The 16,054-nt window shown below is 40.3% G+C and overlaps 3 protein-coding genes across 4 annotated transcripts; all 3 read left to right on the top strand.

Annotated features, from left to right (window-relative positions):
* Positions 1-292: 292 nt before the first annotated feature.
* Positions 293-2,136, top strand: LOC148412089 (uncharacterized). The gene is given in 1 exon segment (XM_088434555.1): positions 293-2,136. A coding segment is annotated over 1 exon segment (1,572 nt). The 5' UTR covers positions 293-299; the 3' UTR covers positions 1,872-2,136.
* Positions 2,137-2,460: 324 nt separating this feature from the next.
* LOC148412088 (uncharacterized) lies at positions 2,461-6,121 on the top strand. The gene is made up of 3 exons (XM_088434537.1): positions 2,461-2,838; positions 3,085-3,441; positions 4,457-6,121. Exons 1-3 carry the CDS (start codon positions 2,721-2,723, stop codon positions 5,644-5,646), a joined length of 1,665 nt encoding a protein of 554 aa, XP_088290663.1. The 5' UTR covers positions 2,461-2,720; the 3' UTR covers positions 5,647-6,121.
* Positions 6,122-6,338: 217 nt separating this feature from the next.
* LOC148412087 (uncharacterized) lies at positions 6,339-15,175 on the top strand. Of its 2 annotated transcripts, none has more exons than XM_088434510.1 (6): positions 6,339-6,401; positions 7,261-7,620; positions 8,377-8,634; positions 11,368-11,694; positions 12,347-14,282; positions 15,029-15,175. In XM_088434510.1, the coding sequence occupies exons 2-5, from the start codon at positions 7,497-7,499 to the stop codon at positions 13,477-13,479; spliced, it is 1,842 nt and encodes a 613-aa protein (XP_088290636.1). In that variant the 5' UTR covers positions 6,339-6,401; positions 7,261-7,496; the 3' UTR covers positions 13,480-14,282; positions 15,029-15,175. The 2 variants fall into 2 exon arrangements, with proteins under 2 accessions (XP_088290636.1, XP_088290635.1); XM_088434509.1 differs by having other exon boundaries at positions 6,344-6,771.
* Positions 15,176-16,054: the final 879 nt, after the last annotated feature.

Genomic DNA, 16,054 nt, shown 5'->3' with positions numbered 1-16,054 from the left:
AATAAGCATAAGCTTGCCTCTTGAGTCTGAGATGGTTGTGCAATTTTCAATATTAAATCATGTCGATCTAATAGTTTGAAGAAAAAAAATGGATTTTGGGTTTCTTTTTATTTGGAGCTTCAAGTTCAATATTCGCTTTACAAATAATCATCATGCACTAGAAGTGAATGGTTATTTGATCAACAACATATCTTCAGAATTAAACACAGAAATGTAATGCTGATTTTTACTGAATATTTATTTTCCATAATATGTTACAGCAAAGTAAACTAACAAATACTCTCCGAACAGATGAGCCAATGCGTGTGTGGCAGGACCCAGAGTTGCTTGGTGTTAAAGAGGAGGAGGTAGAGCCCCTTGGTGGCAAAGAGAAGGAGCGGCCTCGGGTCCCCAGCATCAAAAAAGACGAGGGGCTGCCAGCATCCATGAAAGAGGAGGAAGATTTTACAGAGCTACCAGTGACCGGCGTCTATGTTAAGATGGAAAGTCAACATGAAGAGAAGAAAATGGCGGCGCCTCCGTGCTCCAATAAACACACGATAAGAGAAAATGATGGCGAGCACAGCGTAGGATCACAAGCAGACAGCTGTTTAGCTCCAATGTCAGATGGGAACAACACAACGTTACAACGCCTTCACACTTACGGTGATGAACAGTTGGAAGGTCAGATGACATGCCACAATGACAGCCGACGTTGGAAATGTTCTCAGTGTGCTAAAACGTTTGTCTATGAGTCCCGGTTGAAAAGACATATGTTAATCCACTCTGGTGAGAAACCTTTTGCCTGTTCTGTTTGTGGTAAAAGGTTTTATTATGAGGCATACTTAAAGGCACACACTGTAACCCACACTGGTGAGAAACCCTTTGTCTGTTGGGTTTGTGGAAAAAAATTTAAGTTGAAGACAATCTTAACTAGACACGCAAGAACGCACACTGGTGAGAAACCTTTTGCCTGTTCAGTTTGTGGTCAGAAATTCATTTTGAAGCACGACTTAACTCGTCACACTGTAACCCATACTGGTGAGAAACCTTTTACATGTTTGGTTTGTGGACAAAGGTTTGCTCAGAAGGAACACTTAAAAGTACATACAAGAACCCACACTGGTGAGAAACCCTTTCCCTGTCCAATTTGTGGCCAAAGATTTTCTCGGAAACACAGCATGATCCAGCACAGAAGAACCCACACCGGTGAGAAACCTTTTGCCTGTTTGGTTTGTGGTCAAAAATTTTCTCATCAGATAAGCATGGTAAAACACAGAAGAACCCATACTGGTGAGAAACCTTTTGATTGTTCTGTTTGTGGTCAAAGATTTTCTTTAAAGGAAAACTTAAAAATCCACACAAGAACACACACTGGTGAGAAACCTTTCATTTGTTCCATTTGTGGTCAAAGATTTCCTTTAAAGGGACGCTTAAAACTCCACACAAGAACGCACACTGGTGAGAAACCCTTTGCCTGTTCTGTTTGTGGTCAAAAATTTTCTTTAAATGAGAGTTTAAAAATCCACACAAGAATCCACACAGGTGAGAAACCTTTTGCCTGCTCTGTTTGTGGTCAAAGATTTACAAGAAAGGGAACCTTGAGACGACACACAATAACTCACACTGGCGTGAAACCTTTTCCCTGTTTAATTTGTGGCCAAAGGTTTTCTCTGAAGGCAAATTTAAAAGTACACATCGTGACACACACTGGTGAGAAACCTTTTGCCTGCTCCATTTGTGCTCAAAGATTTTCCCATCAGGCAAACTTAAAAGCACACACACGAAGACACACTGGCGAAAAACCTTGATAGCACACCTTGATAGCCTGTTCAGTTTATGGTTTAACATCCCTAAGTCATACTGATGCGATGGTACAGCGAGAGACCTAACGGATCTAATCTGGCATGTTTGCATGTCAATGCACGTTAATGGACAGTGTTAAGTTTAAAAAAAAAAGAGTATTCATGGATTCTTCAAAAATATGTTTTGTCTTTTAGTCTTGAACTACACACAAAGAAGTAAACATTGTATTTCAAATAATATTTTTTTAATACGTGAAAAAGTGCACCATAATGTGACCTTGAAAAAAATCCTGACCTTTTTCTTCATGATGTGCATGCCATAAAATCATGCTAACTAAAATGTTGACCAACACGTTTGTTCTCGTCGTTTTTCGTGTAAATCTTCTATATATTCCTCTATATATGTACGTGCTGTATACCTGCATAATATATATTTTTTATTTTTTCTTGGGGGGGGGGGGGGTAGAAGATCACACATTTACATTCAAATGTTAGTGTTTATACATATATACATACATTCATAGTGTGATCAAGCCAAAGAAAACGTTATCTCTCACCCACACCCGTATTCATTTATTTATTTCCATTTGTAGACAGATTGACAATAGCCACGTGACTTGTAACGAATCTGCAGTCAGGAAACTCGAGCTTGTTCCTATTCCACACACTAGAACCAAGTGCGCTTTACTCATTTGCCCTGAACGCCTTGAACCTTCCATGCCCTGCGTCCATAACCGCTTTAGTACAGCCAAACTTTTTTTTTACGCTTTCGTGTGCGGTTAAAGTCTTCTCCGCGCTGGTGGACGCTTCTCGACCTCTGTTTAGCTTGTCTTAGTTTACCTTATCTTAGCTTGCTAGCCGCTAACAAAGCAGACGCGTTTGTTGGCTCAGCAGAAATCAAGTGCGAGACAAAAGACAAGTTCACGTCGAGTGAAAATGTACGCAAGAAATAAAAACAAGATCGAAGAGGAGTTATGTGGAGCCCAAGAGGAGAACGAGCGACAAGAAGGTCACCTGCTCGACAAGCGGCCTCCACTTGTGTTCAACGCGGCAGGTTTGTAACTTGTTTCGGCGCTACTATATTAATAAATAAATTTTGTATATGTTTGTATGAAAACATTTATGTCACTCTGCCTAACTTCTTTTTCTATTTATAGGACATAAGTCAGTTTTTTAACCACCTGGGTTGTAACTGCTCAGTGTGGAATTAGTATGGCAACAGTATTTGGAGAGAACTCAAAATAAAAATATTTTTTATTTCCATTTCTTTACTAAACCATGTTTGTCTTGTGTCCCATAGACGAGAGTGAAGAATGTCTTGGCCCTAAATGGGAGGAGCCAGAGTTACCTGGCATTAAGAAGGAGGAGTCAGAGCTCCCTAGTGGCAACTTGGAGGAGAAACTACAGCACCCCAATATGCAACAAGAGGAGCAGCTGCCACCATACATAAAAGAGGAGGAAGACTATATCGAGTTGCCAGTAACTGGTTTCCATGTGAAGCCTGAAGGAGGTCAATTTGAAGATAAAAAAGGGGCGGAGCCTCCGTGCTCCAGTCAATACATGACAAGAGGAATTGATGGTGAGCACCAGGGAGGATCAAGAACAGACAGCTGGTTAGCTCCGATGATGAATCAGAACGATGAGGAACATGCGGAAGGTGAGATGACACATCACACTGGCAGCAAACATTGGAAATGTTTTCAGTGCGGAAAAGTGTTTGGCTACGAGTCCTGTTTGTTAACACAAAAGCAGAAAGAATTCACACAGGAGAGAAAAGGTTTCTTTGTCCGGTATGTGGACAGAAATTTCCTGTGAAGTGGAACTTAAAAGAACACACAAGAATCCACACTGGTGAGATACCTTTTGCCTGCTCCATTTGACCACAAAGATTTCTCATCAGGCAAACGTAAAAGTACACACACGAAAACACATGGTGAGAAACCTTTCACCTGCTTGGTTTGTGGTCAAAGTTTTGAAAGCAGACTTGATAGTACGTACAAGATCCCACACTGGTGAGAAACCTTTTGCTTGTTCAGTTTGTAGTATCTTTCTTGTGCACACTCGCTTTGTTGGACACTGTTGACTCAAATATTGAATGATTTGCGGGATTAGTGTGTTAAATTATATATATGATATATACAGACATATCCAGTAGTCATACATATGCAGGAGTTTTCCCACCTCAATTTGATGGTATTTGCATTCAATACATGATATCATCATGAGATCCAGTGGCATATTGGATCTAATCTGTCATGTTTGCTTGTCAGTGCACATTAATAGAAAGTGTCCTGTTTGAATTAAAAAAAAAATAAAGTTTGTGGCAGTTCAATTATGGTCGACAAGAAGCAGTCCATGTTTGGGACCTTTTGGTGTTAATGCACACACAAAAATGTTCATTTCATTTATTTTTGTAGGTATGCAGCAATCAAAATTTTAATGTATTTTCGATTGTTTTTCAAATAATATATGAATTTGGAGTTGCAGGTCATTAACTTACAAGTTATAGTCCTAAACCTGTACAATTTCATAAAAGAAAATATGTTACAAAATGTTGTACCGTCTTTGGATAATTCTACTGGTTAGTCTACTTCTGCAGACACAACTTTTTTTTTCTGCTGTGGAAAACTGTTTTGTTTGCTAATGAGGCCCATGTATCATGTGTCCTGCAGACATGAGTGACGTTCTTAAGCGGCAAGAGCCAGAGGTACCCGGCGTTAAAGAAGAGGAGTCAGAGCCCCCTAGTTGCAAAGAAGAGGAGCAGCTGCAACACCACAATATCAAGAAAGAGGCGCAGCTGCCCCTATACCTTAAAGAGGAGAGAGAATTCACCGTCTTACCGGTGACTGGTCTCCACGTGAAGACTGAAGGTGAAGGTCAATATGAAGAGAAGAAAGGGGTGGAGCCTCTAAGCTCCAGTCAACACATGACAACAGATATATATGGTGAGCCTGACCAAGTATCACAACCTGACGGCCGGTTGGCTCCAATGTCAGATAGTGACGACACAACATCACACTCCTCTCACACCGATGATGATGAACAGTCAGAAGGTGAGAGGCCACGACACACTGAGAGTAAACTTTGGAAATGTTCTCAGTGTGGAAAAACGTTTGGCTACGAGTCCCGTTTGAAAACACACGTGTTTGTCCACACCGGTGAGAAACCTTTTGCTTGTTCGGTTTGTGGTCAAAGATTTTCTTTGAAGCACCACTTAAAAGTACACACTAGAATCCACACTGGTGAGAAACCTTTTGCTTGTTCAGTTTGTGGTAAAATATTTACTTGTAAGGGAAACTTGAGGCAACATACAAAAACCCACAGTGGTGAGAAACCTTTTGCCTGTTTGGTTTGTGGTCAAAGCTTTGCTAGAAATGTACAACTAATAATACACACAAGAAACCACAGTGGTGAGAAACCTTTTGCATGTTCAGTTTGTGGTAAAATATTTACTAGTAAAGGAAACTTGAGACAACACTCTCAAACCCACACTGGTGAGAAACCTTTTACTTGTTCAGTTTGTGGTCAAACCTTTTCTAGAAATGTACAACTAAAAATACACACTAGAACCCACACTGGTGAGAAACCTTTTGCCTGTGCAATTTGTGGTAAAATATTTATTAGTCAAGGAAATTTGAGACAACATACAAGAACTCACACCGGTGAGAAGCCTTTTGCATGTTCGATTTGTGGTAAAACATTTCTTCAAAATTCAAACATGAGACGACACACAAGAACCCATACTGGTGTGAAACTATTTCCCTGTTCACTTTGTGATCAAATATTTTCTCAGAAAGAAAACTTGATAAGTCACTTGATAAGTCACTCACATACTCACGCTGGCGAGAAACCTTTAGCCTAATTGATTTGTGGTAAAACAGTTTCTAGTAGCACAAAGATGAAAATACACACAAAAACCTATGTTTTGTGGGAAAAGGGGGTGTCCGTAACGGGAAGATCCCTAATGGTAAATGTACCTTTTTGTATTTCTTCTATTTATTTATTTTTTAATCTATCTTGCTTTCTAAATGTTTTTTTATTATTATTATTTTAATCTTCAGTGAACAGTTGTTGAAAATTATCAGTTGTTCAAAACACTCAAAGCCATTTATGTGGTTTGGGCTTTTGTATTTTGTATGTTTTGTTTTTGTAATGTATGTAACCAGTTAATGAATTATTGATTAAAATAGACTTTGGAGTAAAGATGACTCCTCGTGTCAGATGAAAAAGTGAAAATACAAGTAGTTTTTTTTCCTTATATATATAGTCCTGAATCAGCATAGTCTCAATGGGCTTCACGGGTATCAAGAAATTCCAGATAGCATCACACAAAGTGTAATTACACACAACATATTAGGCTGCATGAGGTGAGTTTCATCATTTAACTCAGGGTATTCTTTTTTTTTTTTTTGGGGGGGGGGTGAGGATCATACATTTACTTTCAAACAAATATCAATTTATTTATTTTAACACATTAGGCGGTCCAACAAGCTCCATGTGGCTTGTGACGAATCTGCAGTCGGGAAACGCGATCGATGTTTCTAGTCAAATAAGGCAATTGAGAGGCAGTTCATCCGAGAGCAGGTCGAAGTCAAACAGAACCAAACGCTCTTTAATGTACGTAATTACTCGCCCTGCACGTCCTGAAGTTACCATGCACCGCGTCCATAACTGCTTTACTGCACTCCAAAATGTTTTTGAATCTTCGTGTGCGGTTAAAGTCTTCCCCGTGCTAGTTCTAGCTTTTCGGCCTTTCATTGTTTAACCTAGCTTAGCTTGTTAGCTCTAATAAAGCGAACGCGTTTGCCGACTCAGCAGAAATCGAGTACGAGAGCAAAATCTGGTGAACGTCGATTGAAAATGTACGCTAGAGCCAAAGTCAAGTTCGAAGAGGATTTTTGTGGCGCTCAAGAAGAGAAGGAGCGGCAAGAAAGTCAACTGCTGGACAAACTTAGCATGCAGCCCCGAGTTGTCTTACATAGAGCAGGTTTGTCACGTGTTAAGCTACTGCTGTATTAAAGCAATGTTCTTATGTTTGTTTTGACAGCTTCTTGTCTGTGCAATTTCGAGTTCACATTATTGAGATGCAAAAACTGGTGCATCTGTTGATGTCCTGGGCCAAAGAAAGGATCACACTAAATAGTCGTATAGGACTGGTCCCCTTTCGTGTGTATTTGTATTTGTTCGTCTATTAAGAATTATTTTAAACCACAATTTAAATTAAACCGATAGTATTGACCATTCTCGCTCACGTGAATATTTTTTAGTGTTTATATTTTGTATTTAATGCCTCACCCTACCTGATTTCTTCTTCTGTATATGATCCTAAATCTGCAAGTTTTTTTTTTTTTTTCCTAACATGGGTTGTGATTGCTCAGAAGGAAGCAATAGCTTGACTTTTGTTTTTTTTCTTTTGGGCCATCTCTCAAATTTCACGATTGACTTTACTAAACCACGTGACTCTTGTGTCCCACAGACGTGAGTGAAGAATGTGTTGGCCCTAATTGGAAGGAGCCAGACTTACCTGGTGTTAAAGAGGAGGAGTCAAAGCCCCCTGGTGGCGACTTGGAGGAGCAGCTGCAGCACCCCACCATACAACAAGAGGAGGAGCTGTTACCATACATAAAAGAGGAGGAAGATTACATAGAGTTGCTAGTGACTGGTATCCATGTGAAGACCGAGGACAAAGAAGGTCAAAATAAAGGGTCAGAGATGGAGCTTCCGTGCTCCAGCCAACCCATGACAAGAGAAGTCGATGTCAAGAACTGTGGAGGAGCACAAACAGACAGCTGGTCCCCTCCAATGAGGAGTAGGAATGATGAGGAACAGGTGGAAGGTGAGATGACATATCACGCTGACAGAAATGTTCTCAGTGTGGAAAATTGTTTAGCTAGGCGTCCCTCTTTGAAAACACATTTGATGGGCCACACAGGAGAGATTTTTGTTCTTTGTTCAGTGTGTGGAAAAGGATTTTCTGCAAATTGGAACTTGAAAGAACACACAAGAATGTTCATTTGGTGAGAAATCTTTTGCCTGTTCAGTCTGTGGTGACAAATTCATTTTGAAGCACAAATGAACTCGTCACGTGAGAACCCACACTGGTGAGAAACCTTTTGCCTGTTTGGTTTGTGGTCATAAGTCTGAAGGAACACTTCAAAGTACACACAGTAGTACGCACACTGGTGAGAAACCCTTTCCTTGTTTTATTTCTTGATCAAAGAAGAACCCTCGCTAGTGAGAACCCTTTTGCTGCTCAATTTGTGTGACGTCAAAGTACACATGCAAGGACACATTGGTGAGAAACCTGTTACCTGCCTGGTTTGTGGTCAACATTTGACTTTTGAGGCAGGCTTGATAGCACACACAAGAAGGAAAGATGTTGCAAAATATTGTTACATCTTTGGATAATACTTCTGGTTAGCTTACGAGCAATCAACTTTGCCCTGGCCAAGGCTTGGTTTGAGTTTTGCTGCGGAATACTGGTTTGTTGTCTCATGCCCATTTGCTAACCCTTGATATCAAATTATAAACCGCAAAGTCGCAAGAAACTGTCTTTAAATACATAATAAAAAGTGTACCTTGTTTCCTGCAGACATGAGTGACGTTCCCAAGTGGCAAGGGCCCGGTGTAAAAGAAGAGGAGTCAGAGTCCCCTAGTGGCAAAGAAGAGGAGCACCTACAGCGCCACAGTATCAAAAAAGTTGAGCAGCAGCCACCATCCTTAAAAGAGGAAGGAGACATCACCGACTTGCCAATGATTGGTGTCCATGTGAAGACTGAAGATGGAGGTCAACATGAAGAGAAGAAAGACAGGGAGCCTCCAAGCTCCAGTCAACACGAACAATCAGAAGGTGAGATGCCACATCCCACTGAGAGCAAACCTTGGAAATGTTCTCAGTGTGGAAAAACATTTGGCTACCGGTCCCTTTTGAAAATACATATGTTTATCCACACCGGTGAGAAACCTTTTGCCTGTTTGGTTTGCGGTCAACGATTTATTGATAAGTACCACCTAAAAGTACACACAAGAATCCATACTGGTGAGAAACCTTTTGTCTGTTCGGTTTGTGGGCTGAAATTCAATTTGAAGCACGACTTAACTTGCCATGCAGCAACCCATAGTGGTGAGAGACCTTTTACCTGTATGGTTTGTGGTCAAAGCTTTATTAGAAATGATCAACTAAAAATACATTCAAGAAACCACACTGGTGAGAAACCTTTTGCCTGTTCGGTTTGCGATAAAACATTTACTTGTAAGGGAAACTTGAGACAACACACAAGAACCCACAGTGGTCAGAAACCTTTTTCCTGTTTGGATTGTGGTCAAAGCTTTGCTAGAATTGTACAGCTAAAAACACACACAAGAAACCACAGTGGAGAGAAACCTTTTGCCTGTTCTGTTTGTGGGAAAGTGTTTAAGAGCAAAGCAATCTTGAAACAACATGCAAAAACCCACACTGGAGAGAAGCCTTTTGCTTGTTCAGATTGTGGCAAAAGATTTCTTCTAAAATCAGACTTGGAACGACACACAAGAACCCACATTGGTTAGAAACCGTTTACCTGTTCAGTCTGCAGTTAAAGATTCCCAACTACGTTTCTAGCGAAAAGGCACAAGTATTCTTTTGAGAAGTGTCTTTCTTAAATATGTAATTTTTAATATAAATGTGTACATATGTGTGTCTATAAATTTACTGCTTTTGTATACAGAATAGTGTTCCCTCTATACTTGCACTTCAGCTTTCTTTTTTAATGAAAAAAAAAGGTATATTGCGGAGGGATACGCTGTGAAGGTTCCCTGCATACCACAGACAAGTTAACTGTAAATGCAAATGCTTTCTTAGAAATTTTCAGTGAACATTAGTTGAGAATTATTTCTTGTTCTGAAAAACTGAAAGTCATGTTTGTGGTTTGGCCTTTTTTTTTTGTTAGCTTGGTTTGTTTTTGTAATGTCCATTTCCAATGAATGAATTATTTATTAAAATAGACTTCGAAGAATGTTTGACTCTTTGTGTGAGAAGAAAAGGTGAAAATAAGTCAACTTTATTTTTATAGCCCTGAATCACAGGTAAAGATGAATCACAGATAGCATCACACAGAACACCCGTATTTATTTATTATTTTCAATTTTAGGCACTTCAATAATATTGTATTCTAGAGAATTATTGTCACATGTCCATGTAGCTTGTAACGAATCTGCAGTCACGAAACGCGAGCACGTTCCTAGTCGACCTAAATCTAGAATCGGGAAGCAGTTAATCCGAGAGCCTAGTCGAACTCATCCACGGATCCAAGCGCACTTTAGTTTACTTAATTATTCGTCCTGAACATACGGAAGCTTCCACACTCTGTTCATCACTTTTTAGTGCAGCCAAACATTTATTTTGCATCGTCGTTTCTTTATTTAGCTTAGCTTAGTTTGCTAGGCGCTAACAAAGCAGACGCTTGGGTTGGCTCAGCAGAAATCAATTGCGACAGCAAAGACTGGTGAACATCGACTGAAAATGTACGCAAGAACCAAAAACGAGTTCGAAGAGGAGCTTTATCGAGCCCAACAGGAGAACCAGCCAAAAGAAGGTCAATTGTTGTACGGGTCTATTACGCAGACTCGAGCTGTCTTACGCAGAGCAGCTGTACGCGTGATTTGTTACTGCTGTATTCAAAAATGTGCAAAATTTTGCAGATTTTTCGGGATGAAACAAAACAACCGTTTTCGTCTGGGCCTGTTCGTGTCTACTGTTATTGTCTATTAAGAATTTTGTTGACCCACAATATACAAGCAACGTATATTAATCTGTTACATTTCGCGTAATTTTTATTTAATATTTATTTTGTTTACCATAGGTTTTTTTCATTTTGCAGTGGAGCATACATAATTCAGCAACGGAACTTTCGAGAGAAAAAGTTCCGGAACGAAATGTTAAGCCTGCAGGACGAGTGAGAAAAGAAAAGTTACGGAATGCTTCAGACGGTTCTTTCGTGTGCGCGAGTGCTGTCGTGCTGTCGGTTTGACATATGGATTTTCGAGATTAAATGAGTATAATCAGAGGACATTGGGGATAAAATGTTCTATTGTAATTGATTTTCGGAGAGTTCGTACTGAAAGAATGGCAAAGCAAGACGGCAATTCCTCTCCGGTAAAAACTAGCATTTTTTTTTCTTCCAAAATGAGAGTTTGTATTTGCAAGCAAACGTTTATGACACTCCACCTAATTCCTTTTTACATTTATGAGACATACTGTACGTCTGAAAGTTTTATTTTCCACCTGCGTTGTGACTGCTCTTTGTGGGTCAGTATGGCTACAATAATTTGATAGAATACAAAATGTATGTACATTTTCCTTTCATTTCACACTAGTGCATGACATGCTAGTAGTAACAAATCTAAATTCATATAAACATAACCGTGCCAAGGGGATGTCCTTCAGAGGACTGTTTCTTGCTTCATTATACTGTTTTATGTATGTATTTATTTATTTATTTGTGTGTGTGTGTGTGTGTGTGTGCCACCTCACAACCCTAAATATAAAATACACTTCAGAAACTTCACCACTGACTGATTTTACTTAACCATGTGTGTCCCACAGACATGAGCGAAGAATGTTTTGGCTCTGGATGGCAGGAGCCAGGGTTGCCTGGCATTAAAAAGGAGGAGTCAGAGCCCCCTGGTGGCGCCTCGGAACAGCAGCGGCTGCTACCATACATTAAAGAGGAGGAAGATTACATAGAGTTGCTCGTGACTGGTATCCATGTGAAGACTGAAGATGGTCAACATGAAGAGAAAAAAGGGGCGGAGCCTCCGTGCTCCAGTCAAGACATAACAAGAGAAATTGATCACGAGCACCGTGGAGGATCACCAACAGACAGCTGGTCACCTCCGATGAGGAGTAGGAACGATGATGAAGAGGCGGAAGGTGAGATGACACATCACACTGGCAGCAAACATTGGAAATGTCCTCAGTGCAGAAAAATGTTTGGCTGCGAGTCCTGTTTGTTAACACAAAAGAAGGGCCACACAGGAAAGAAACCTTTTCTTTGTCCAGTATGTGGACTGAAATTTCCTGTGAAGTGGAACTTGAAAGAACATACAAGAATCCACAATGGTGAGAAACCGTTTGCCTGTTCAGTTTCTGGCCAGAAATTAATTTTGAAGCACTACTTCTCGCCACAAAATAACCCATGCTGGTGAGAAACCTTTTGTCTTTTCAGTTTGTTTTCAAACATTCACAAGACTGTATGAGGTTGAAAAGCTGCTAAAACTAGCAGAATAAAATATTAATGTGATCCCATTTCAGCACGTTTCTTGCGCACACTAGTGTTGTTGGATACTTTTGACTCAAATGTTGAATGATTTGTATAGTTTTAGTTTGTTTTATAGCTGGATTTGATGGACACACAAAAGATGAGTTAGAATCCTATTAACAAGTAAGCTTCCGTGGCACCACTTGGCCTTGTTTGGTTTGTCGGGAGATAGTTTTTTGCTGAGTAATACGGATTTTTTTGTTGAAATGCAAAGTCACAACAAATTGTTTTTACCCACGTAACAAAGTATATCTTGTCCTGCAGACATGAGTAAGGTTCCCAATTGTCAGGAGCCAGAGGTACCAGCGGTTAAAGAAGAGGAGTCAGATCCTCCTAGTGGCAAAGAAGAGGAGCAGCTGCAGCGCCACAATATCAAAAAAGATGAGCAGCTGCCACCATATTTAAAAGAAGAGGGAGACTTCACCGAGTTGCCAGTGACTGGTGTCCACGTAAAGACTGAAGATGAAGATCAACATGAAGAGAAGGAAGAAAGGGAGCCTCCAAGCTCCATTCAACACAAACAGTCAGAAGGTGAGATGCCACCTCCCACTGAGAGCAAACCTTGGAAATGTTCTCAGTGTGGAAAAACATTTGGCTACCGGTCCCTTTTGAAAATGCATATGTTTGTCCACACCGGTGAGAAACCTTTTCCCTGTTTGGTGTGTGATCAAAAATTTATTGATAAGTACCACCTAAAAGTACACACAAGAATCCACACTGGTGAGAAACCTTTTGCCTGTTCATTTTGTGGTCACAAATTCAATTTGAAGCACGACTTAACTCGCCATATAATAACACATACCGGTGAGAGACCTTTTGCCTGTTTGGTTTGTGGTCAAAGCTTTGTTACAAATGAACAACTAAAAATACACACAAGAATCCACACTGGTGAGAAACCTCTCGCCTGTTCAGTTTGTGGTAAAACATTTACTTCTAAAGGAAACTTGACACAACACACAAGAACGCACAGTGGTCAGAAACCTTTTTCCTGTTTGGTTTGCGGTCAAAGCTTTGCTAGAATCGTACAACTAAAAACACACACAAGAAATCACAGCGGAGAGAAACCTTTTGCCTGTTCGCTTTGTGATAAAGCATTTAAGAGTAAAGCAATCTTGAGACAGCATACAAAAACCCACACTGGAGAGAAGCCTTTTGCCTGTTCGGTTTGTGGTAAAGCATTTAAGAGTAATGCCATCTTGAAACAACATACAAAAACTCACACTGGAGAGAAGCATTTTGCCTGCTCAGTTTGCGGTCAAAGCTTTATTAGAAATGAACAATTAAAAATACACTCAAGAAACCACACTGGTGAGAAACCATTTGCCTGTTCGGTTTGTGGTAAAAAGTTTCTTTTAAAGTCGGGCTTGAGACAACACACAAGAAGCCACATTGGTTAGAAAAAAAGATATTTACCCCACGAATTTAATTGATTTCATCCATTCATCCATTTTGTATTCCAAACGCATTCTTAGAAATCTTCAGTGAACATTTGTTGAGAATTATCAATTGTTCTGAAACACTTTTTGGGTTTGTGTATGTGGTTTGGTCTTTGTCTTTTGTTTCTTTGTTTTGTTTTTAAAATGTCCATATCTAGTCAAATAATTAATGATTAAAATAGACTTTGGCTAAAGTTTGACTCTGTGTGTGAGATGAATTGTGTGGGATTTATTTATTTCAGTATTAGGCACTGAAATAAGATCTATGTGGGTTGTGGCGAATCTGCAGTGAGGAGACTGCAGTCAGGAGACGCGTACATGTTCCTTGTCGACCCAAATCTGGAAAGGCGAGGCAGTTAATCCGACGGAAACAAGCGCACATTAGTTGAATTAATTATTCGCCCTGAACGAAGTGAAGCTTCCACAGCCTGTGTGGGTCACTGTTGAGTGCAGTCAAACATTTATTTTTTACATTGTCGTGTGCGGTTAAAGTCACCTGCGTGCTGCTTGAAGCTTCTCGGCCTTTCTTTGTTTAGCTTAGCTTAGCCTGGTTTGCTAGCCGCTAACAAAGCAGACGCGTTTGTTGGCTCAGCAAAAATTAAGTGCGAAAGCAAAGAGTGGTAAAGGTCGAGTGAAAATGTACGCAAGAACCAAAGGAAAGATGGAAGAGGAGTTTTGCGGAGCCCAAGAGGAGAAGGAGCAAGAAGAAGGTCAACTGTTCGACGCGCTTTGCAAGCGGCCTCCACTTGGGTTAGATACGCCAGGTTTGTAATTTGCTTCATCACCACTGCATGATAATATCTCCCTTCGTAATGCACTTAAGATTTCACACTATTCATATACTAAAATGCGTGCATTCGTTGGCGTTTTTTCCAGGCCAGAAGAAAGGATGAAACAAAATCCTCGTTTTTGTCCGGGCCTGTTTCGTGTTTATTTCGATTTATTCATCTTTGAAAGCTTTAGTGGCCTCAATTCACTAATGTTTACTACTCTTAAAGTAAGAGTTCAGTCAAACCATAATTTAAAAGCAACAAATACGAATTGGTTAATTTTCGCATAAATTTGTTCATTGTTTTGTTGTGCATGTTTTTTCCTCTTCTTTTTTTGTTGGTACCCCTACCAACAGTTTTTATTCTAATGTCGTGCCCAGATGAATCTAATTAGAGGACAATGCGGACAAAATTTTCTTTTTAGAGATTTTTGACGAAATCATACAGAAAGTTGGGCCCAAGTCTGCAGTTTTATGTTTTTACCTGTGTAGTGGCTGCACTGTGTGGAATTATGGCAACAGTATTTTGAGAGAACACAAAATGTATAATTTTTTCCCTTTCATTTCACATTTGTTTATGACACACTAGTAGTAAAATAAATCCAAGGCTGTGACTGTCAGAAGACTGTTTCTTGCTTCATAATACGTAAAATATATTTATTTTATATATTGTAAAATTTAGGGCTCTGAGATAACCCACCGACGAACTTCACAAAATCATGAGTGTCTTGCGTCCCACAGGCTTGAGGGAAGAATGTCTTGGCCTGAAATGGCAGAAGCCCGAGTTGGCTTGCGTTAAAGAGGAGACAGAGACCCCTGGTGGTGATTTGGAGGATCAGCATCAACGCCCCAACATACAAGAGGAGCAGCTGCTCCCATTCATAAAAGAGGAGGAAGATTACATAGAGGTTCCTGTGACTGATATCCATGTAAAGACTGAAGATGAAGAGGCGGAGCTTCCGTGCTCCAGTCAATACATGACAAATAAAATTGCTGGCGAGCCATGTGGAGGAGCTTCAACGTCAGATTGTGACAATGCAGTGCCACACCCTCCCCACACTAAGAACGATAAGGAACAGGCGGAAGGTGAGAAGACACAACACACTGACAGCAAACGCTGGAAATGCACCCAGTGTGACAAAACGTTTGGCTACGAATCCTGTTTGAAAACACACATAAAGGGCCACACAGGAGAGAAACCTTTTCTTTGTTCAGTATGTGGACAGAGATTTTCTGTGAAGTGGAACTTAAAAGAACACACGAGAATCCACACGGGTGAGAAACCTTTTGCCTGCTCAGAATGTGGCCATCGTTTCTCTAGGAGGGGCGACTTATTAAAACACATGAGAACCCACACGGGAGAGAAACCTTTTGCTTGCTCGATTTGCGACAAAAGGTTTTCTCAAAAGGGAGCAATGAACCAACACATTCAAACCCATACGGGTGAGAAAAATTTTCCCTGCTTGGTTTGTGGGAAAAGATTTCCTCGTGAGAAAAACTTAAAATTACACACAAGAACCCACACTGGTGAGAAACCTTTTAGCTGCTCGTTTTGTGGACGAAGATTTTCCCGGGAGAAAAATCTACAATTGCACATATGGAACCACACTGGTGAGAAGCCTTTTGTCTGTTTGGTATGTGACAAAAGATTTTCTCAAAACGCAGACTTGAGACGACACACAAGAACACACACTGGCGAGAAGCCTTTTGCCTGTTCGTTTTGTGAGAAAAAATTTTCCGATAGCGGACGCTTGAGACAACACGAAG

This window comes from Hippichthys cyanospilos, chromosome 15, assembly GCF_059441005.1.
Source record: "Hippichthys cyanospilos isolate Australia breed blue-spotted pipefish chromosome 15, RoL_Hcya_1.0, whole genome shotgun sequence".
NCBI classification, from domain to species: Eukaryota; Metazoa; Chordata; class Actinopteri; order Syngnathiformes; family Syngnathidae; genus Hippichthys; species Hippichthys cyanospilos.
This window is presented reverse-complemented; position numbering and strand designations above follow the sequence as displayed.